This window comes from Corylus avellana, chromosome ca3 (assembly GCF_901000735.1).
Source record: "Corylus avellana chromosome ca3, CavTom2PMs-1.0".
Classification (NCBI taxonomy): domain Eukaryota; kingdom Viridiplantae; phylum Streptophyta; class Magnoliopsida; order Fagales; family Betulaceae; genus Corylus; species Corylus avellana.
The window spans coordinates 8,162,491-8,185,284 of NC_081543.1; the positions used below are offsets into that span (position 1 = coordinate 8,162,491).

Below are 22,794 nucleotides of genomic sequence, written 5' to 3' on the forward strand. Positions count from 1 at the left end.
TATCCATGGTGATTTGTTCAACGGATACATTGGATTATTCAATTTGAGTTGAATATCCCTTGTGATTTATGCAAAGCATGGATACATTAGATGATTTAATTTAAATCGGGTATCCTTTGTGATTTGTGCAAAGAACGGATACTTTGGATGATTTAATTAATCCTTTAAGCAAAAATAGAACATACATAAAATGTGTCGTTGAAAACTTTGGAAAATATTGATGAACCTGAAATTTGTTGGTATGAGTTTGTAAGGGGCGATTTCAAAACCTTAGTATTCATCCATTGATTAGTTTCAACTTGTTTCACTTTATGTTTGTTTATTTTTAATTCAAAAATTACTCAATTTTTGTGACTAGGTTAAGAATTTAATTAGTTTAAATAAAAATTGTTTTCTAAAACACAATACCATGTGGGATCGTCCTCGTACTTGCAATCATTAAAATTTCACAATAAGTTTTTGGCGTCGTTGCCGAGGAATGGATTGGTTTTTGAAAACAATTTATGTCTAGATTGATTTTATCTTTCTATTAGTTATAGCTATGAATTTTTTTAATTTTGCAATTTGGTTTTATTTTGTTTTTGTGTTCTAACCAAAAAAAAAGGAGAAAAGATTTTTTGGTTACTGTTTTGCAGCCTCTACCGCATCTTCTCCCGCACACTAACGCAAGTGCAATCGAGTGCAATTGCAGCACGCTCGAGCGCACTCGCGCACAAAGCAACACCTGGTTTCTTTGCGCTCACCTACGCACGACCAGCTCCCACGGCAACTCGAGCGCACCAGCGTTGCAGGCAACATCACTAAAGGATCAGCGCACCTGCGCTCGATCCCTCCCATCCTGCGCTCGAGCGCACCTTCGCAGATTGCACCAAGACAGATCAGTAGCTGAATTTTTGCCAAAAAATTAATTTTGGTCCGTTTTGTAAGTTTTTAAGTTTTAGAAGAATAGTTAATTTTTCATGTGGAAATGTGTTTTTGTTTTAAAGAGTGAGAGTGAGAATGTATTCCTTAGATGATTTTAATAAAAATTGGTTGAACATGTTTCAACTAGTTGTAGGACACCCACTCCTACCAACTCATCTCACATTTTTAACCCACATGAATCATGTTCATACTGCTTCAATCCTCATCATTAGGTTGGAAATTGTCTATCATTTGGGCAATTTTCTAATTTTTCTTATGAGCAAATGAACACTTCTTTCAACAGCTCAGGGTTTGAATCAAATTTCAATTTTTATAACCCGGACTTGAGCAACCATTATGATGTCTCGTAGCAAGCTCAGGCCACGAGAAATTATGCTCCTCAATTTGATGAATTGCAGCATCTTGAATATCTGCAGTTCAATAACCAATCTTTTATTATTTCATCCTGCAATTATCCTCCACAAGAATTATCATTGGAAGACAGTTTCAAAGCATTCATGCAAACAGTTAACCGGGTCATGCAACCAACCGACAAAGCCATGCAAGAGATCAAAGATGCTGCTATGGCCAACACTCAAGCAATTGCAAAGTTGGAAGGACAGATCGATCATCTAGTTGCTGAATTCAATAGAATAGAGGAAGAAGAGCTTGAAAGTCAGCTGATGGCTAGAGGGCACTACATGATTGATAATGATGATGTAAGAAATTCTAATCATAAGCATGTCCAAACCACCACCACAATTAAGAGTGAGAAAATTTTGGATAACAACAAGGTGAAAGAAAAAAAGGAGCAAATTGTGCTCCCGCCAACTCCAAATTTGTCTAATGATAATGAAGTGGGTACTGAAACTCCTTCATTCAATACTATCTTTCTTGAGACATATCACAAACTCCAAGTTTCATTTTCTCAATGTTTCAAAGAGCTATCTTATGCTAAACTTCTTAAAGATTAAAGTTTAAAAAAGAAAGGTAGACTAAAGAATGAATAGTGCCTCAAAATGCTCTAAAGCAAACAAAATGTTGCTTTAGTGCCCATTTTGGAGGGAAACCTCAAAATTTCGAACCGAAACAATCATCTTTTCAAGGCAAAACATAAAAGAATAAAAAAAACAAATTCGTCGTATCCAAAGTCAGAAAGGCGATAGCACCTGGCTGTTATATCCTCTGCAACCACACCAACCACCACCTCCATACCCACGCACGAGGCTATCAAACCCTAAATCTCTCACGATAACACACCAGGGAGCGGTGATCAGGTATGTCGCACAGCAGTGTCGAGCCGGATTTCAACATAGGGGACGACATCCTGGCCGTGATACCGACGGATCCGTACGACCAGCTGGATCTCGCGCGGAAGATCACCTCCATGGCCATAGCCTCGCGCGTCTCGAAGCTGGAGTCGGAGGTCACCCACATGCGCCACAAGCTCTATGAGAAGGACCTCCTCGTCGTTGAGCTCGAGGAGAGGGTCTCCAGCCTCGACCACGCTTACCAGGAGGCCCATTCCAGACTGAAAAACGCAGTAGATGAGAATGTATCTCCTTCTTCTTTTTCGTGTTTTTTTTTTTGGTTAATTACTTTCATCTTTTTAAATAGTGATTTGCTGCGGGTTTTTTTTTTTTTTTTTTAATTTTTCTTTCCTGCTATTTGGATGCGGAGAAAATTGGAAGAAAAAACGAAAAGGAAGTTTTTGAGTTTTGAGCGTTTTGGCTTTATGTTTTGCTCGGAACAATAAATCGATTCATTGTGCCAGGGTGCTGAATTTTGGTTAAAGATCACTATTTTGGTGCAAACGTCTTTGCTCTTGGCGGTTTTGTTCGCGTGTTGCCGAACTTTTGTCGTTTTTTCTAGTTTTGGGATTTGGGAAAAAGGGGTGGATTTCTCTTTTGCTCTGTTGGAGCTCAATCGAGTGAAATTCGCTCCAAGAAATTAATATTAGGATGGGTTGCACTCAGGTTTTATAGCGCCAATATAGAGAAGAAGCAAAGAGATCAGTTTTGGCCTTTATATTATATCATTTTCATAATTAAAGGATAAAGAGGTATAAGATAATATAAAATTCAAAAATCACCATTTTTTCCCTCTACATTCTCAGCAAAATAATGGAGAATCTGAATTTCTGGTTGAAGCATTTTAAACTGATGTTTGCTGCTTCTTTATTTATTTTTTTAAAATCTCTTTATTTGATTGAAGATGAAACTTTCGAGGGAACGGGATTCTTTGGCAATGACTGCAAAGAAACTTGGCCGTGATTTGGCAAAGGTGAGGTGCCAATATTTGTGTGTGGTTTAATTTTAGTCATCTTGGTGTTCATTTAATGGGGTTATTTTAATTTCTGTTCCATATATTGTGCAACTCATCTTTTTTGATTGAAAAACAAAACAATTACTCTTGAAAGAGCGGACACATGTAGTTTTTGCTGCCTTTTTTTTTTTTTTTTTTTCCATGATTGATTAAAAAAACTAGTAGATGGATTTTGTTGGGAAAGAAAGTCGTCAGAATAGAATGGTAACTTTGGCTCAATTGATGCAAAAGTAGCAATATTTCTAATTTGTCTGGTCATAGTCAACATAAAAAATTATACAAATGGTTAGGATCTGCTACATGTTGTAAATCGTTTCTTTTGCAAAATTGTAAAGTTAATAGTTCCTTGACCAAAAAAAAGAAAAAAAAAAAAGGCATTAAGTCATAAACCTTATTGAAGAAGTCTGCAGCTCTAAAATATCTTTCTGGTTGTGTTGGGTAACCCAAGATGAGTTAAAATCAGTATATGTTGGCTCATCATGACTTGCTTAAACTGTATCTTCAGTGAAGAGGGTGAATTAGCTCTTGATTGAATATCCTTTTTGTTATTAGTCATTCTGGACTGATATTGCGCAGAAAATTTGGATTGTAAGGGAGGATGATTCCATATTTTTGGGTCATGTTGTATTTGGAGTTGAATTGTAAGCCTTAAATGTATGTATGCTATTAGGAAATAAACCATGGCTGTTCATTTCCTCTCAGCCCACTATTTTTTTTTTGTCTGGAGGGTGTGTAGAAAGGAGAGTTAAAATTTGGCTGCACCTAGTGAAAGAGCGGTGATTTCTTTTTTCTCCCAACCTAAGCTCACCATTTGGTTTTCTTTCTCTCCTTTCTCCTTATGCAGTTGATCACATGGAGGGAAAGTAGGTTCTCTTTCCTTCCAATGTACCTTCCCACCAAATGGCGAACAAATTATTTGACACCTAACATTCACTTAATTAACTAAAACAACAGTCATTACTCATTAGTGCTAATCAGATCCTAGGTTTTAGTCCAAGGTTTAGTACTGAAACTACCACAAAATTGCTTTCTAGGAAATAAGCTTCATGACCACATTGTAATGACAAACATCATAGATGTAAAACAGATAGAAATGTCACTTCCTTTGAAATATCCAGCAAATGTGAGATATCAGAAGTACTTTGAATATAGACTAATCTATTTGTCATGATCTTTTTTTGAGCTGGTTACCTTGAATAATCTCATAAAAATAATTGTTACAAAGAACTGTTTGTATGATGGTAAGTTTGGCATCTGTATAGTTGGCTTCTCCTATATTTTAGATTGTCTTCATTTAGTTCAAGAAGTTGAACTTAATTTATTGTCTGTGATGTTAATAGCATCTTGGTGTGAATAACATGTATAGAATTTTCACGTTTTCATTAATTTTTCTATTTATATCCATATGTTTATTTAATCCCATCTGATCTTATCATGCTTCTATCTGTACTGATGGAACTCTTTGCTAGACTACTGCATGAGAGATAAACTTACTGACCTATTTTCAGCTTAGGGGTTCAGCTGTTTTAGGTCTACCTATCTGCCTTCTTGTTCCTTGTTCTCCTGTTCAGAGTTTATTTCTTTTGTTACTGTCTATTTGGTTTATTTGATTTGTCTACCGCTATCAAATTGTGGATGCTGCAAGCTCATGTGATACAAGTGCTGCCATATTTTTTTGAATTGACAGTTGGAACAATTTAAGAGACAACTGATGCTATCCCTGAATGATGATAATTCATCAGTAAGATTTCCTAACTTATCAATCTGGGTTATTCATACTTTCCATGATTTAAGTTTCTGTTCCTTCTCAACATGGACATTTTGTGTGATTTATATGGATATATGCATTGATCATTGAGCGTTTTTTCTTGGGACGCTAATTAGCTAGTGTTTTGATTTAACAGCTAGCTGAAGCTGTTGATATTGGAACCTGTGACCAATCAGTTCCCAAGGCATATCCTGATAAGGGTACTATTTACCTGAATTCATGAGCCATTTGATAAATGTTACTGTTATGGACTGATATTGCTTAGAAAATGTTTTGCTCTTCATCAAAGGTCTCACATTTGTTTCTTTTATGTTGCCTGCCACCTATGGGCATTGTGTGTTTTGCTAATGCTTACAGATGAGGGTGCAAACGGCTACATGGCACATCAATCTTTCAGTGGCTCAACAAATATTGTAAATGTAACTGATGAAGGTATATGTACTTGCCTTTTCTATTTTATGAGTCCCCTTTCAATGGCTTAGAATTTTGTTCTGATTATATTCTGAGACACAAAATAAACATAATTCATAAGAAAAAAAATCAGTTTTGTTTGTGAGCAATATTGTTATGTTTCCCTTCATGCATATCTGCTTTACAATGATGATGATAATTTTCTTAATCCTAGTGGCATGTGTAGTACCTCAGATTATTATCACTAAATAAAGAATTTGCTTTAAATCTCAGAATCTAGAATTTAAAGCCTTAAGCAATAATTAATAGGAAATCGTAGGAACATAATGAAATGAATGATGAATATAATTTTTAGTTGCTTTCCCAAATCAGCAGGATGGGGGATGAGCTTATGGGTTCAAAACCCACTTGGTGCATTTCTAACTTACCAATTAAAAAGACAATTATTTTAAGTATTGATATTTGGTAATATGAAAACTCTTAATTCCATGATGAAGGAATTGTGCAGTCTGCTATGCCTTCATTATTCTCTGCATAGGCATACACTTTTGTATTGTTTTATTTTGATAAGTAATAATATTATTTTTTTAAAAGAAGAGCCTTAAGTACGCGGGAGATGTGCAACATATTTATATATAAGCATATACATTTTGGGGCAGCTTAGTTTCTTATATATAATTAAGTATTGAGTCATGAAACCAAGTAGGGGCGTTGAAATTATACTAGTTACTAGAGGTTATAAGTTTTTGCATTCAAGCTACTTTTTGTCTGCAGTATCAAGGCATGCTGTGCAAAGATTTTCTATGACTCCATATATCACACCACGGCTTACACCAACTGGAACTCCAAAAATTATTTCCACAAGTGGGTCCCCTCGAGGTTATTCTGCTGTTGGATCTCCCCAGAAAACTTCTGGTACAACATCTCCTGCAAAACCGCCATATGACGGACGGACTATGTTGTCTTCATGGTACCCATCAAGCCAGCAGTCATCAGCAGCAAACTCACCTCCTCGTGGACGTCCACAGCCAGGTTTTTAAGAGTTATTGCTATTTGAGTACAATTCTTTTTGAGGGATTTTTTCTGTTTCCCATAAGCACATAAGTTTATTTTGCAACTTATTTGGGCTTTGATGCAATTTTCAATCAGCCTACCATCTCCTTACAGCTAGCTTAAACATTCAGTGTATGTTCTATAGTATAGTCTGTAATAGAAGATGACAGCTTGCAGAGCAGTTCTTGCCTGTCACATTTACAGATTGTTTCATTCTGCTTCTCATTAATCTTTCATTAAGTTGTGGTAAAAAAATGTGTAGGGCGCACTCCTCGAATCGACGGAAAGGAGTTCTTTCGTCAAGCCAGGCAAGTTCCATAATTTCTATTGTAATATATAATGAGTAACTTATTACAATTGTAATGGGGCTCTTTGCCATTGATTTCCTTAATCTTTTTTCTCCTTCTAACTAGGTGTTTTCTCATGTATATTTTTTGTGTACTTGGGAGAGCCTTATACTTATAATGATATCTCGATTACTTATAATTTTTTTTTTTTTTATATAATCCAGAAGTCGGCTATCATACGAACAGTTCAGTGCATTTCTGGCTAATATTAAGGAATTAAATGCTCAAAAGCAAAATCGAGAGGTAATGAGTTGTTGAATGCTTAGTAATTGCTAGTTATATGCTCTTAAATTGCTTGCACTTATACTGTTTACCAAACTACTAAATGGTTCGAAATCATTTCCTTTCAGGAAACTCTAAGGAAAGCAGAACAGATATTTGGGACAGATAACAAAGACCTTTACCTGTCATTTCAAGGATTGCTAAACCGTAACATACAGTAGAATTCAAAAGTACATTGCTTGTGATGGTTTTGAATAAGTGGTATGTCTATCTTCTCACACCTTTCCATTACAAGGCTTCACGAGTGTGTGTCAGATGTTCCTCTTTGAGGCTCCACACATTAGTACCATTGTGATTTGCACCTTTTGGTAGACCCTAAGTAAATGTTATTCTTCATACCCATTCATCACTCATGTTGGCCATTAAAAAACAGGGGGAAATTTCACTTTACACCCCTAAACTACCACGCGATTTGACATACCCCCGAACTTTGAAGCCTCTCAATTTGGACCATTGAACTTTCAATTACAATCAATTTGAACCCTTGCGTCAATTTTTGCCGTTAAAACCCTAAAAAGACAAAATTACCCTTCAATTTCCTTTTTATTTAAAAAAAAAATGGAATTTTTGTTTTTTTGAAAAAAAGGGGTCACAAGGTGGCCCAACTGTGGGTCTCCTTGTGATTTTCTTTTTTATAATATATATTTTTAATTTTTAATTTGAAATTAAGAGTAAATTTTGAATTTTATAAAAAAGTCAGGAGTATAAACGTCATTGTATCACTTTTAACATTTTAAATTTGATGGAGGGGTTCAAATTGATTGCAATTGAAAATTCAGGGGTCCAAATTGACAGGTTTCAAAGTCTGGAGGGAATGTCAAATCGCGTGATAGTTTAGGGGTTTGAAGTGAAGTTTTCCAAAAAAAAAGAAAAGAAAAGAAAAGCCACTTAAAACATGCCACATCAGCTGTTATCACATAGGTGTGATAAATGGGCCTGAAGAGTAATAACATTACTCTAGTTTATATGACATCTATCTAATTCACTAAGATTCAAATTATTTAATTTTTTACATTATTTTATGTTCAATATTTATAGAAGTATCTCCAATTGTCTTGAAGTTGTAAAAAATATGATTTTTTTTCTTCAACTAATTGTCTACTTACATTTTTCTGTAGTTGATTATGAATCAACTTGAAGCCAATAAAGGCTGCTTAACTTAAGTGACCGAGCTTGAGCTTCACAAAATTATATTGAGCCGAGCTCAAGCTAACATACTGAACCTTGAGCTGTGTATTTTCTGGTTGATCAAGCTCAAACAGCTGAAGATTGATATTGGCTTGGCTCATTGGGAGCCATAGCTATAATTGCTGTATTTTTGCTTTATTTACTGCTTGTTATAGTGTATGGAGCTCTATGTTTTGATGTACTTGTGATATTGATCGATGCTTTTCAACTATTGCTCATAGGGACAAAAATTTCATTGTATATTGATTCTTTTTGTTTCCTTGGAGAGAATGATTAAGACAGGCAGGACCTCAGAATAAAATATGCTAATTTTGAACTTGGTTGTGTTATATTATTCCTCCATCTGGGGTTTATAACATAGCTATTTTTAGATTAAATATGAAGACGCGCAAGGGTAAGGGGATTTGATTCGAGCTGAAGGAGTTAAAGGAGTAGAGGGATGCTTAAAATAGCATGGGGAGAAGTAGAGAAGAAGGGTGTGATAAACAGGGAAATGAGGAGAGCTTGGATTTGTTAGAATGGTGGAAAAAGTTCAATGTGGCTGACCTCAATTAGCTGAGAAAGGATCCATGGAGCTAATTTCACTATAGTTAGCTGAGTTAATTTTATGTCTTGATGAGATGTTTGTATGATAAATAAATAGCAACAATATGTATCAGCAATATCTTGCAAAGTGACAATAAAATGGCTGCCATGATATGTTTACCAGCAATCTCAACAAGACCCATTTTGAAATTATGTCTTGTGTTATTCTCATCTGATACTGAGATGTATCATTCAGTACATTTTGGTATGGCCTGAGAGTTGGTGCCATGGTGAACAGACAGCCTCAAGTTACTGCAACTTAAAGCATTTCAGACCTAGATATTCCATTATCTTGGACAATAACAAAGACTTGTTTATTGATACTTTGAGTGAATCCACATGCTGGACCCGTTTCCCCACTCTTATGTAATTTGTATTTGTCTTTTTATTTTTTATTTTTTATAACTAATTCAATTTCATTAATAGCGCAAAGGGTGGTTTATATGGGCAGTGTTTTCTTCCAAATTGAATTGGAGAAAATTCCTTTATTCTATTCTATAAAAATAACATGTGTCCTCCACATGTGAGAAGCACATGCTTTTTTTAATTACAAAGACAAAGTTGGATTAAATTTTATTCAAAAAGCATGTACTTCTTACATGCTATTTAAAAAACATGTACTTCTCACATAAAAATGACGCATGTCATTTTTATATAATAGGTTAGAGGAAATTCCTCTAACCCAGTTTGAAGGAAAACTCTATGTTGTTTGAAAATACATTACATAGTTTAGAATTTTGATTAAGGACCTTGAAACATTGAATTTATGTGTTGGGATTTTGGATGACTATTATTAATTGCTGGTCAATGCCGATTACTGTTTGGCAGGTTGTGGACCAAGCTTGTTCCCAGCTGCTTTGAGTGTGCCATCCAATTTCTAGACGTGTGATCAGCATCCATTTTAGCAGCTATAGTTGAGTGAGCAAGAGTACGGTTTTATAGGCTTTGATATTTTTCCCATTTAATGCAGGTATGCTATATGTAAATAAGTGCTTTCGGTTTTGCATTACCTGCTCAGTTATCTAAGAGTACTTATTGACGCTCCCTTAAAAAGATTTTCATTTCTCAAAATTTCTTGTAGAGAGGAATTCTCTTCAATGCATCTTATATTATTTCTGTTCTCTCTCATCAATTCATCCATGTTTAGCTGTTAGAGATTGCTCTAACGTGCATCTCAAATTGCTTTGGTTTCATCATCACCTATCAACATTGAATGCTGTTGTACCACTTTTAGTTTACTCAACTTTGTATTCATATTGCTATGACCAAATAATAATAATAAACATCTGCTTACATTACCCTACTTGTTGAATGCCGAGTGTTATTCCAGACAATGTTGTGACAGAAATGTCCTAGATCTTGTGATAGTCTTTGTTGTTGTCTTCCTTTTTTGGTCATTTCGTACACGTGCACAAGTGTGGGGGCAATGGATGATTGTTTCATTTTGTACCAATAATGCAAATGCATATATTATTAGGCTTTTTTTTTTGTTTTTTTTAATGATAAGAAACTTCTCTAATGCAGTGTTACTTCGTGTACCCATTCAAAGAGCCTTTGAATTGTGCTAAGACATGAAAACTTGGAATTGATATGTTAGCCCCCATCCTTCGTGTCTTTCTGCCATTAGGTTTTTCTGATTGATTTGCTAGTACATCGTCACATATGTGGGGATATCAACGATTGTCTCATATTTTGTACAAATGCTGCATATATGCATACAAAGGCTTATGCCTTGGAAGAGACTTTAGGCAGCGTGTCAAGAGTCGTGAATCGTGATGCTTCTATGATCTTAAAACTTGTGATTTATGTCAACCGTGCACGCTTTACATCCTGCCTTTAGATTTAAGCATGTAATCTTTCAATATTTTACCTTGAGATGGTGGGTGGTACGCATTGTTGCATTTATATGTAGTTCCTTTGGTCAGGCTTGTTAGAGCATGTTTGCGTTTGGAAATAGAGTTTTTAAAGTTAAAAAGAGTTTATTTATTTATTTTATTTTTAAAAAACTTCATTTCAAAAGTATATTTTAGCCCCTTGAGCTATAATTCATTTTGCACTTACACCTTCAAACTTTCAATTGTCCTCAAAAATATCGTGTTGCCAAATTAGACACTTGCATTTTTTTTTTTCTTCAAAATGCTCTTCAAGTTATTCAAAAATATCTATTTAAAAAAATTCAAATTATTAAAAAGTTAAACATAAAAAATTGAAAATTCTAAAAAGCGGTGGCCCTTTTAATATTAATCTCAATATATATATATTTTTTTGTTTTTCAAATAGTTATAATTATATATTTTTAATTTTGTTTTTTTAGTACTTCAAGGGTATTTTGAGAATATTTTGACACATGATGGTAGTGTGTGGGGCATTGATGTCATTTTTAAAGTTTGAAAGTGTAATTGCAGAATGAGTTATAGTTTAAGAGGGTAAAAGTATATTTTTTAAACAGCCCAATGCAATTCTGAATAGGTTTTTTAGACCCTTGATGGTCTTGTATAACCAGATTGAAGGGTCAGCCAATCAGAATTTTTCTCATGTCTTTTATGAGCAACAGGCTTGTGAAAAAAGGGGAAAAAAGATTAGGGGAATAAAGTGTTTATGGCCTACAAAATTTTTATCATGTGGTATGCATGATGGGCAACACTCCAGTTTAATTCCTTGGATTAAGATTTAAGAAAACGGTATGGATTCCGAAATAATTGAAAGTTGAGTAAAGGCATTGATTGATATTTACAATTATTCTATATATATATATATATATCAATTACTTCAGAATCCATAGCGTTTTCTTAAATCTTCAGATCCAAGGAATTAAAAGTGCAGACAAATCGCTATGGATTCTGAAATAATTGATATATATAATGATTTTTAGCGGGGGAGGGGAGACTGAAGACGCCTTGTGATTCTCGTACATATGAGTTACTTATCCTTATCACTCAAAAAGATTGCGAACAAGATCAAAAGCAGTCTGATTGCGTTTGGACTGGGAGGGAATACGAAGCAGAGATGCAACAGAGAAAATGTATATGTAGCTAAAAGTGCAGACAAATCTTTGAAGGAGAATCTAAAGCTTGCTGAGAAAAACAAAAGTAAGTGTACTAGGGAGTAGGAGGGAATATTGCAAATGATAGAATACATGAAAAATTGTGGGTGCTATAGTGATCTTATGCCCCAAAATCAGGCTAGGGTCACTTCTAAGCAACGTGCACCACTGCACCAATAACATGACCATGTTGGGCCTTTGAGACCTCAACCCCTCCTAAGGGCTTGTTTGGTTCTTCCCCAAATAAACCAACTCCAAAGCTGTTTCTTTACCCGAGCAAAAATGACATCGAATCATAAGTCTAATTGATACAACACAAGGTTGACAGTATACCTTTAAAGGTTCTTGAACAAGTGGATTTTAAAACTGGTATAGATGCATAAAACTCAAAGAATGGTGGCTTGTTTGTCTTGTTAGGATGAAATTTAGTAAGATGCACAAACATGCCCCAGACAGCTAGAAGCTTGAGCATGATACTTTTGACCAAGATTGTTGGGCTGGGTTTCTTTTCCAAGCTTTACCTTTTTATTTTTTTATTTTTTTATTTATTTTTTATTTTTATTTTTAATTTAGTTATTTATTTATTTATTTTTAAACTAGTTGGCAAAAAAAGTAACAATAGTACAAAATGCCTCAACCTAATTACCAAATGAATCTTCAAATCTAATTATGGCAATTGAGTTGGTCCCAACAATGATTATGCATGTCAAACTTTCAATGCCGGAGACCTACAAGAAGGTCAAAGTGGCATGCTTGTGGAACTACTTTCAATGCTTAAGTTAGTGAATGTGAATTTCATAAGAAGAATGAACATAATGTAGGTATAAGAAAAAGAGAATGACTTCTATATGGTCTTGGCACAAATTAAGCTCTTAATTTGTGCTCTCCAATGATAAGTTGACACATCAGCTTGGAACAACAAATAACCTTATTGTGAAAACACCAGATTGGACCTCTTTTATCACTTATGGACAAAAAAAACCCTCCTCTTTTACGTATTATCTCACCTTCTTGCCACAATTATCTCTCTCCCTCATTTTTATTTGAATCAATATCCAAGACAAAACACAAAACATCAATGAAAATAGTTAAGATTATTTTTTTAAAAAAAGACCAGATGAAAATGGACCCAATGTTCTCAAATAGTTACAGAGGCGAAAAATAAACCCTTGTAACTAAAGTAGTTATGAGTTTGGAGGACGAAAAAAAAAAACGTTTGTTTTAGTGAAGAGAGGAGATAGATCAAAGAACTGATGAAAACTAGAGATTGGAAGTACTCAGTTTGCAAAGATTTCTGGAAAATGCATTATGGGTAGAGCAAATCTGCTCTCCTCACTCCTCTCTCCTTTTGTATTAAAGGTAAAGGATTTTTTTGAAGGAATTATGTTGTAAATATAGCGATTTGAACTGGGGTATTGATTAGACTGTTTTCGTTTATTTATTTATTTATTTTTTTGAATTGAAGATTGTTTTGGTTTGATTGTTCTTGTTTGCCTTGTATTTGGCATCTTGGTGGGGTTGGTTGAGGTGTAATGGGTGTTGTAGCTTCTTGCTGGGTTGGAGTTCGGTGTGGGTTGCTGCAATGAGGTTTTTCTTTAGAGAGAGGTGAGAGCTAATAGGTAAATGATGAGGGTTTTTTGGTCCATAAGTGATCAAAGAGGTCAATTATGGTGTTTTCATGATAAAGTCATTTGTTGTTCTAGGTTGATGTGTCAACTTATTATTGAAGGGTACAAAGGGTTTGGTTTGTACTAAGACCTTATAGAAGTTATTCTTTAAGAAAAATGCAAGTAAGAGAACGAGTAGGAAGAATGTACTTGCCTTACAATTTTTCTTACCTTTTATAGAGGCTGTTTTGAGTTGGTAAATTAGATGTGTAAGGCAAGTGTCGTCGAACATAGGGATCACCTATTGAATGTGGTGGGTTTAGCGGGTTTCAAAAGGCAGGTAATTTTGGACTTTGATTGGCTTTACCTAGAGAGAAGACTGCCAACGGTTTACTTTCTCTTTTTGTATATTTTTAATGGATAATATTAGATATCTCAACACTTTTTCTCAAATTCTTTTTCTCAGATGATCTGATCCATTATATATATATATATATATATGAATGAATGAATGAATGTAGGGTCCAGATCATTTAGAAAAGGTTTGAGAAAAAGTGATGGAATGCTTAGCAATTAACCCTCATTCTTAATTGGCAAGTCGTTAATGGGGTGGATCTAGATTCCTTATATAGTTCATTCCCATTTGGGGCGCAAGCAAAGGTAGGGGTTCTAGTGTGTACGCTGTTTAATATGTTTGGGTCTTGGGTTGGGGCGAAGTCTACTTTTTGGGGAAATGGGCCTTTTGTTGGGCCAATTAGGCCTTGCTACATATTGCGGAGTCAGCTGGCCCCAATTTGCCAGGACGACTTGATCGACCTATAGGAGTTATGCTAGGTATGCTTGCTACGGATCTCTATGTACCCCTTGGATGACACTCAAATGAGAACTATTCCGAATTAAAGCTTAGCTAACCGCGGTTTGTGTCATCACCAGGTCATGGTTCCCACAGTAGTGGTGGACTTCTCATGTAATTTTTCAACTTTGTGAAGGCATTCGATCTCGCACTATTCATTCCATTCTAAAGCCTTTTGTAAGGTCATAAAGAATGGCAAACATCAGTCGTCTATCAACCGAGATAAGGACCGGTTCAATGCTGCTATATGCTCGGTGAGTTGTTGCAGCTCGTTAATTAGTATAACTCCCTCAAAACTGGCATTGACCATTTCAGTAGGGTTATTGGCAATCTCTTCGGTCCAGTTAACTAGTAAGCCATGACCTCAAAGTTAAAGAACCAGCCTGCACTTGTAATCCCGAGTCACCAATTTTGATCAGCCATGACCTCAAAAGTCAAAGGTAAAGAAAACTGTGTTTTATCATCTTTTTTACTTAAAAAGTTTCATGTGAAACAAAGGAAACCGGCTTTGATAGATGCAAGTGGGTAGGGTGGCAATGTTACGTGATGGGATGAAAAGGGTAAGCGCGCAGAAGCACCTGATACTATATATGTACTGTCTGAAAAAATCTTCCATTCTCTCCATCTCTTACTTCGCTTTTTGTGGCAAATAGCCAGAGAATGTTAAACATTTGAGCTAGAAGCCTCCCTGCAGATTGAAAATAAATCAAAAAGAAATACTCGATCTTCATCTATTTACATTACCAAGTTGCACTCCAAAATTAGGTCGATTTTGTATATATAATATATATATATGCATGGTTGAGTTGGTAAGAAGAAAAGCTAGGAATCTTTAGAGATAACAAAAGATCGTGCTAAATGTATCTTGTGTGTACTTTTCTAAGACATAGTTGTTTTGAACCAGATACCCCTTCAAATTCAGAACAAAGCTTCGATAAAGGACTATTCAACGGAATAAGATCCTCTTCGGTCCAAAATGAATTAAAAAATATCTAGTTTATAGTTATAATTTCTTCTCAAAAATCCTAGAGTCACAAATGGGACACCTGTCCCGCTAACAAATAAAATAAAATATTATTTAAGATTTTTTTTAAAAAAAAAGAAAAAAAAGAAAAAGAAAAAGGAGTGGCTGGCCACCCCATCTTATCCATAGGGGGTGGCCGGACCTCCCCCAAGGGCCATGGAGGTGGCTTCGGCCACCCCAGACCGGTTGAACCACTTCAGTTGGGCTTGGGGGTGGATTTGGCCACCCCAGACCGAAGCCACTCCTAGGCCGGCCGGTTTGGGGTGGCCGAAGCCATCCCATGGCCCTTGGGGTGATCTGTCCAATTGCTTCGCTTGGGGTGGCCCTCACCCACCCCTGCCGGAGCTCATTGAGGTGGCTCTGCCACCCAGCTTAAATAGGGTGGTCCTACCATCCCTATTGCCAAGATTTGCCAACCACTCTTTATTTTTTTATTAATTAATTAATTTTTATCTTAAATAATATTTTATTATTATTTTTTGTTATTAGGACAAGTATTTCATTTATTCTTAGAAATCCTAACCATGAATGAATATACACTTTAAACAGGAGAGGATGAAACATAATAGTGTGGTAAAAAATGGGCAAGTTAAGGAATACAAATTTGGGGGATATATGTTGTACTTGTGGACACATGATGTTACAAGCCCATGTGTTGGATTCCTTGTCTATAAGTAGGTCACATCTTTAGGGGTATACTGCTTTAAACAGTATATATATATATATAAGAATAGTATTCACATGAGGAGGAGGGCCTCTATGGATCAAGATAAATCAATTTCTTTTATTTATTCAAATGGATTAGGGCTAAAATTAGTTGAGTCAAAAAGCATTCATCACTAAATAAATTTCATCAAATCTTAACCATCGTTTTTCAATTAAGTTTCATGATGCGTGATTTATAGCCGATTGAACTACTCCTTTGAAACTAAATAGTAGTTTATTATTTAACATATTTATCACTTCTTATGGTAAATTTACAACGCTCATCTCCGATTGGGTTTTTGAATGTTTTTTCAAAAGTAGTAGGTAGAGTTAATTTGTACAATTAAAAAAGTGTTGATAGAATCAAATTTCCACCAATTAATTTGGAAAAAGAAAGAAAAAAAATCAAAAGAATTGAAGTAACAGTAGAACAACCAACCGTATTTAGGTGAAATATCCAATAACTGGCAACGCTGCCATTCTAATTAGAGTACTAGTGTGGGATATTAGGGTTAGAAAATGAACAAATTAAAACAGATTTGGTTGAATCAGTTAGCAAATTCACGCGTTTACAGCTTTTCCAAACAGTAAGTAAACACTTAACCCAGTGTGACAGCTAATAATGTCTTTAACAAGTGTGCCCCCCTCACCTAATTAACCGTCCTAAAAGCTGCACACCAACTTGCACTCCCACAATCCTATATATTCAAGGCTTTCACAGAACAGGGTGATCATGAGCGAGTGTGAAGATCTATCTAATCCATTTTATTTTATTATTTCATATTATATTATATATTATATTATATTATATATTATATATTATATACCCTCTCTCTCTCTCTATATATATATACGTACCTCCATCTCCATATATCCCCCATTAATGGCTTCCATTAATCCTCAATTCTACTCCGACAGCACATTTCCTAGTCATCTTTCTGAGTTTTCTACAGTACCCACTGTGGGTGTGGCTTTTGGTGGTCCAATGTGGAGTCAGGAAAGCTTAGTGCCATTATTTGATAATGCTCTGCTGGATCATGTTGTCGTGTCGCCACAATCGGATATGACATCATCGTATCCCGGCGCCGGCGGGAAACTAGAGACATCGGACCTCGCCGTTCCCTCATTGTCTGACCACTATAAAGTGGATTTGTGTGGGATGATGCCTGCAGGGGTTGATAATTTTGGTGCCGCCCTCCAACCCAATATGTGCCACTTCAGGGAGGAGTATTGTTGTGGATTTCTCGACGAGTTTAAGCCGCTTTATCCTGCGGCTGGGGATAACAACTCATGGGTATATTTATATATATATATACTTACTTCAAACCCATCATTGTGTTTATGTGCGCATTAATATATATATATATATATATATATATATATATATATATATATATATTAATGCGATGATCGATACATATCGAGAAAAAAGGAACTTGTATCGGATCTTCCACGACTGTTTTTTCAAAGAAAGTGGAAAATGATTTTAGATATTATTCAGCATTAATTAATTAATTAATTAATTATTTTGGGTTGTAGGGAGGAATTCAAGGTAATCAACCGGCTGCGATGGAAGAATCAAATATCAAAGTTGGACGGTACTCGGAGGAGGAAAGGAAGGAAAGGATTGTAAGATATTTGAAAAAGAGAAACCAAAGGAACTTCAACAAAACCATCAAGGTAAGGTATTCTTGCTTGCTTTTGCGTTTATTTAGCGACCCAATAAAAAAAAATAATGGAAGACAATTACAGTATGCATGTCGGAAGACCCTCGCTGACAGGAGAGTTAGAGTTCGTGGGAGATTTGCAAGGAACAGTGAACTCTGTCAAGAAAGAATGCTTGTCATCAACAACGACCATGACGATCCTCACAAGCAGGAATCCTACTGTAGTAGTGATGCCACCGAGGTACTTTAATTACTTCCTCCACTAATTAATTATTTAATTAATGTGTTTTAATTCATCTCCAGGATCATATATGTGTATATATATATATATCATTTTGTTTAAATATTGGGGGATAATATTTTGCAGATAAAAACGGACGACGACGACTGGCTGCAAGAGGCAATGGCAAGTTTAATGTATTTACCATATATTGCTGGGTGATATGGATATGCAAATTGACAACTAATGTAGGGACCGTTTAAATAGGGCATGCCTTTTTTCTTTTCTTATTTTCCTCATGTACGTAGTCTTACGTACCAGGCAAAATATTGAGATTATATATATATATTGAGTTTACTTTGGAATATATTAATTGGCAAATGGATATTGATCCAAAGGGAAAAAGCTCACTTTTTGTATGCAAATTTCTCTTTCACTTTATTGCTTTGATAAGCACGTGTAAACTTTGCTATAATTTACAAAACATGCATGGCTGGTCTGATTGCTGTGTTTTTATATGGGTTTCTTTACGTAGAATTCACATTTGGGGTTAAATCTAATATGAAATTCCTTTGAATTTGAAGATTTTTGTCTCATGGATATTATTAGTTGGTTGGTCCGCTGTATTTTACAATCCAGTTGCAAATTCATAATCTGAAATTCAACTCTTATATATATATATATATATATATATTTTCAGAGAAGTCATTTTTCCTGAAAATGTTTTCTGCCGAAAACATTTTATGGCGTTTATTGCGCACATGGAAAATCAATTTTTTTTATTTTTTTTTTATTTTTTTATATATTTTGTAATTAAATCATATTAAACTCTAAATTACAAAAATGTCATGATCAAGTCTTAAAGTTGTCTGAAGTGAGTCCCGCAAGGACCCACCCGAGACCAGCCTAGACCCCGCCTAGACCATATCAAGACCTCGTCGGGGCTAGCCCGAGACCCTGGCAGGACCCGCCCAAGACCCGATAAGGACATTTTCATAATTTAGTGTTTAATATGATTTTGCGTACATACCAAATACCGGAAAATGTTTTTAGTTGAAAATGTTTTCCGGCAACCGGGACCCACTTGATTTTCCATACATGCCAAATACCAGAAAATGTTTTCTAAGAAATCGTTTACAAGGAAAATGTTTTCCGCCGAAAATATTTTCCGACGAGTCCTGGGCGAATCCCGATCAAGTCTCGATGGGGTTCCGGGCAGGTCCTAGGCGGGTCCCGGTCAAGTCCCAGGAGAGGGTCTTGGGCAGGTTTGAGTGGGTCCCGTTCAGGTTCAGTCAGGTTCGGGGCAGGTCCTAGCCCGGTCTTGAGCGGGTCCTGGGCGAGTCCCGGTCAAGTCCCAGGCGGGTCTTGGCAGGGTCTATCTATAGCCGTAAACCATTTTTCGAAAATTAAAGAAGAATTTTTAGTCAAAAGGAAAATATTTTGCATTGACCACTATTTTACGTCGCAGTAAACACCGTAAAATGCGGAAATCATTTTCTGAAAACCATTTCACGTTGGAGCCTATATATTAATGGCATTTACCACCTCACCAGTTGAGAAGATCAAGCTAATTGTTCCGACGTAATTATTAATTACTCAACACCTTTGTTAACAAAATCAGCTCTATCAATGGTTGTCATCTCCGAAATATATCTCGATCCGGCAATTGTGATAGATTACGATTATTAATGTGGGTGGTGAATGATGGAAGATATGTATGTGAGGAATAGAATTATATTGAATAATACTCCACTAAGCATACGCACGAGGTGCTACATAATATTTCTCACTAACTACTCTCCTTGTTTAACACACCTACCTATTCTTCTTCTTCTTCTTCAAAAAAAAAAAAAAAAACCTACCTACTTAATTATACCAAACTTAACTAGAATCTCCTTCAACTACAACTACTTGGCTCTCATCCCGATTCCTTCTATAGAAGATAACAACTACTACTAAATGATAAATGACAAACAACATAATAGATAAAGATAAATGATATAACGATAGTTACTTCCCAACACTCCCACACTTCTCTGCTCCGTATCAACTCTACCTTTCCATTGATAATGCTTGTTGGGACATGGGCCAGCCCGCCAAAAGCCCTCTATCAACCAGTCACTCGAGACAACCTGATGCATACGTCTTTACTCATACGAAACAAGGCCATCCTACAAAACGCCTACAACCCATTGGCGGCCCATTCACGAGATGCTCGCAATTAGCTAGCAGAACGATTCACAAAGAAGTGTCTCGAGTCGCCTCATAGTTCGAAGAAGATCACCACCGAGACCGAGATCGAGACCGGCGATTGCTAAACTTTGATAGCGACATACATAAATTAAATGGCGTGTCAAATCACTGCTCCTTGAGCCCCTCCAACCACAAGGGCACCTTACATTGATCGATGAGTGCTGAATGTTGCACAATTAAATTTTTTAACTTGCATATGTTAATTATTTAGTATTGTTATTTGTTTAATTTTGTATTGTTTTAGTGTTTTCAAGTATTTAATAAAGATACAAAAAATATAATTGAATTTTAGCTTAAAACGCACTTTGAGAAGCTATTGGAAGCACTAGGATCGAGCCCACAACTGAAGAGCTCGAGCGCACATGCGCTCGAGCACACGCGGCCTTCCAGGATGCGGCAGGACTCCAAATCCACCCTAGAGAAGGTTTTCAGTCTCCTAGTCCAAGTAGGAGACTGTTTACGATTTTTCTAGGGATTCCTAAGACTCCTAGGGTTATTATACTCCTATAAATATACCTCTAAACCTTGTAGAAATGTGTGCTTAGTTTTAGACAGTAAATATCTTTTTGTAAGCTTGGAGAGTTGAAGAGAAAAGGAACATGACAGGAGGCCATCCTTGCACCAGGATGAACAACTAATTCTATAATAGGGCGTTGATATAGCCATTTTTCAAGTAATAATGGTTTAATTGTATTTTAATTTGAGTTTTTTTTTATATGCGTATTACTATAAGAATTGATCTTAATGTTTATTGATAAGCGTCGAATGTTGCACATTCAAACCCCTTAATTTACATATGTTAATTCCTTAGTATTGTTATTTGTTTGATTTTGTTTTGTTTTTGTGTTTTCAGGATATAAATCAAGATGCAATTAATTCCATTGATTTTGGGCTTAAAAGCACACTTTGAGAAGACCTAGAAGATATGGTTAAACTTAACCAATCATGGTTAAGTTTAAATCAAATAAAGAAAAGGATTAATTCGGAATTTCTCAAATTGGAGTCAAAATCGGATTGGATTCAATTTTGGATTCTGCATACGTCTTGATATTTTGGCCATAACTTTCAGCTCAAATATCCGATTGAGGTGATTCAAGTGGCACTGGAAAGCTAACTCAAATTTCTACAAATCATTGTGAAATATCATTTTCCTAATTCGAAGCGCCGTATTGCCAAAATTGCCCCGCAAGATAGGAACGCAATTCTGGGCGAATCCTATTCCGATTTGGACTTAGGGTTTCTTTATCCTAATTGGACTTGGACTTAAATCTCCGAAATTTATAGGATTTCTAGGGCTTTTAGGACTCTCCTAAGCCCTATAAATAGGCCTCTAAGCATTGAGAAAAAACACACCGCCTCTTAGAGCAAAATTCAGTAAATTGTCTTCGGAGCTTAGGAGATCATGAGCGGCTAAACCCCTTCGTGGGGTATTGATGTAGCCTTTTCCAAGCACAATGGTTTGATTGTATTTAATTTCTATATTTTCAATTTATGCATGTTGATTGTATAATTATGAGGATTGTTACAATTGATTTATGTTCTTAATTATTAAATGCAATTGCTCTTAAATTCCAAAATCAATATTTGTGAAATTATTCTCTTGTCTTAGAAAGTATTTTACTTTTATTGATCTCAAATCATTCTTGTTTTCTGTGATTATGAGGATGATGGTTATACAATGGGTTTAATTGACATATGATCAATAGGATTTGATAGGCCATGCCTAGGGAAGACGGATTGTACTACACCCTAGTTTAGTGTAATTTAGGTAGACAGTCCGTGCCAACCGAAGATGGGTTACACTTATTCATTGATTGTATGTATCCTGTTATAGAATTTGATAATTTATACCTAGGGAAGACGGGTCGTACCGCGTCTTAGTGGTTAGGTGGACGATCCGTGCCAACCGAAGATAGATTATGCTTATTCTTTAATAAGGTAGTTTCTTGTTTATTTATAACATGCATAGAATGAATTTATGGGAATAATTATGATTAACCATTGTTGTGCGGATAGAGGTGAAGTCAATACCCTACTCTCTCTCTCTTATTTTAAATCTCTTTTATTTTCATGCACTTTAGTTTTTAAGCAAATCAAATCAAAACCCCTTTTAATTAAGTTAACTTTGATCTTTTAATTTTGATAATTAAACCCTTGCAGTCCTTGAGGTTCGACACCCTCTCTATAGCCGTATCCTACAAAGATTCATCCTATTGCGAGTGGTTATTTTTATAATTGATATTTTTTGTCACAAAAATACCACATCATTTATATTCAACCATTATGGATTTCTTCTCTTGTCTTAGATAATCTTTTATATTGATTGAATTTAATTATTCATATTTTCTGTGATTATATGAATGATTGTTATAAAACGGTTTTAACTAACACATAATCAATAGGATTAGATAGGCCATGCCTTGAAAAGATGGATTGTACTACCCTAGTTTAGTATAATTTAGGTAGACAGTTCGTGCCAACTGAAGATGAGTTATGCTTATTCATTAATTGTGTAACGCCCCCAAAACTAGCATTGCCCAGCCTGGTAGGATTATTAGCA

General features: G+C 35.5%; 2 protein-coding genes across 6 annotated transcripts; both read left to right on the forward strand.

The window, feature by feature from the left end:
- The first annotated feature begins 2,017 nt into the window (after positions 1 to 2,017).
- On the forward strand, positions 2,018 to 10,773 carry LOC132176180 (uncharacterized protein At4g15545-like). 5 transcript variants are annotated; one of them, XR_009439498.1, is made up of 11 exons: positions 2,019 to 2,458; positions 3,118 to 3,186; positions 4,916 to 4,969; positions 5,133 to 5,196; positions 5,354 to 5,428; positions 6,182 to 6,439; positions 6,723 to 6,768; positions 6,972 to 7,050; positions 7,158 to 7,290; positions 9,691 to 9,832; positions 10,387 to 10,773. XR_009439498.1 is itself a non-coding variant. In XM_059588316.1 (10 exons), the coding sequence occupies exons 1-9, from the start codon at positions 2,183 to 2,185 to the stop codon at positions 7,248 to 7,250; spliced, it is 1,014 nt and encodes a 337-aa protein (XP_059444299.1). In that variant the 5' UTR covers positions 2,018 to 2,182; the 3' UTR covers positions 7,251 to 7,290; positions 8,649 to 9,316. The 5 variants fall into 5 exon arrangements, 4 of the variants coding, with proteins under 4 accessions (XP_059444299.1, XP_059444298.1, XP_059444300.1 ...); XM_059588316.1 differs by lacking the exons at positions 9,691 to 9,832; positions 10,387 to 10,773 and adding an exon at positions 8,649 to 9,316 and having other exon boundaries at positions 2,018 to 2,458; XM_059588315.1 differs by lacking the exons at positions 9,691 to 9,832; positions 10,387 to 10,773 and adding an exon at positions 8,639 to 9,315 and having other exon boundaries at positions 2,018 to 2,458.
- Positions 10,774 to 16,853: 6,080 nt separating this feature from the next.
- On the forward strand, positions 16,854 to 18,497 carry LOC132176291 (uncharacterized). The gene is made up of 4 exons (XM_059588457.1): positions 16,854 to 17,388; positions 17,634 to 17,774; positions 17,847 to 18,002; positions 18,129 to 18,497. The coding sequence occupies exons 1-4, from the start codon at positions 16,978 to 16,980 to the stop codon at positions 18,201 to 18,203; spliced, it is 783 nt and encodes a 260-aa protein (XP_059444440.1). The 5' UTR covers positions 16,854 to 16,977; the 3' UTR covers positions 18,204 to 18,497.
- Positions 18,498 to 22,794: the final 4,297 nt, after the last annotated feature.

Bases quoted from the DNA above. Each gene is read 5' to 3' on its own strand.
- LOC132176180 (XM_059588316.1), top strand. From the start codon at position 2,183: ATGTCGCACAGCAGTGTCGAGCCGGATTTCAACATAGGGGACGACATC. The intron at 2,459-3,117 runs GTATCTCCTTCT...ATTTGATTGAAG, and splicing joins AAAACGCAGTAGATGAGAAT to ATGAAACTTTCGAGGGAACG. The intron at 4,970-5,132 runs GTAAGATTTCCT...TTGATTTAACAG, and splicing joins TGAATGATGATAATTCATCA to CTAGCTGAAGCTGTTGATAT.
- LOC132176291 (XM_059588457.1), top strand. From the start codon at position 16,978: ATGGCTTCCATTAATCCTCAATTCTACTCCGACAGCACATTTCCTAGT. The intron at 17,775-17,846 runs GTAAGGTATTCT...AGACAATTACAG, and splicing joins ACTTCAACAAAACCATCAAG to TATGCATGTCGGAAGACCCT. The intron at 18,003-18,128 runs GTACTTTAATTA...AATATTTTGCAG, and splicing joins GTAGTAGTGATGCCACCGAG to ATAAAAACGGACGACGACGA.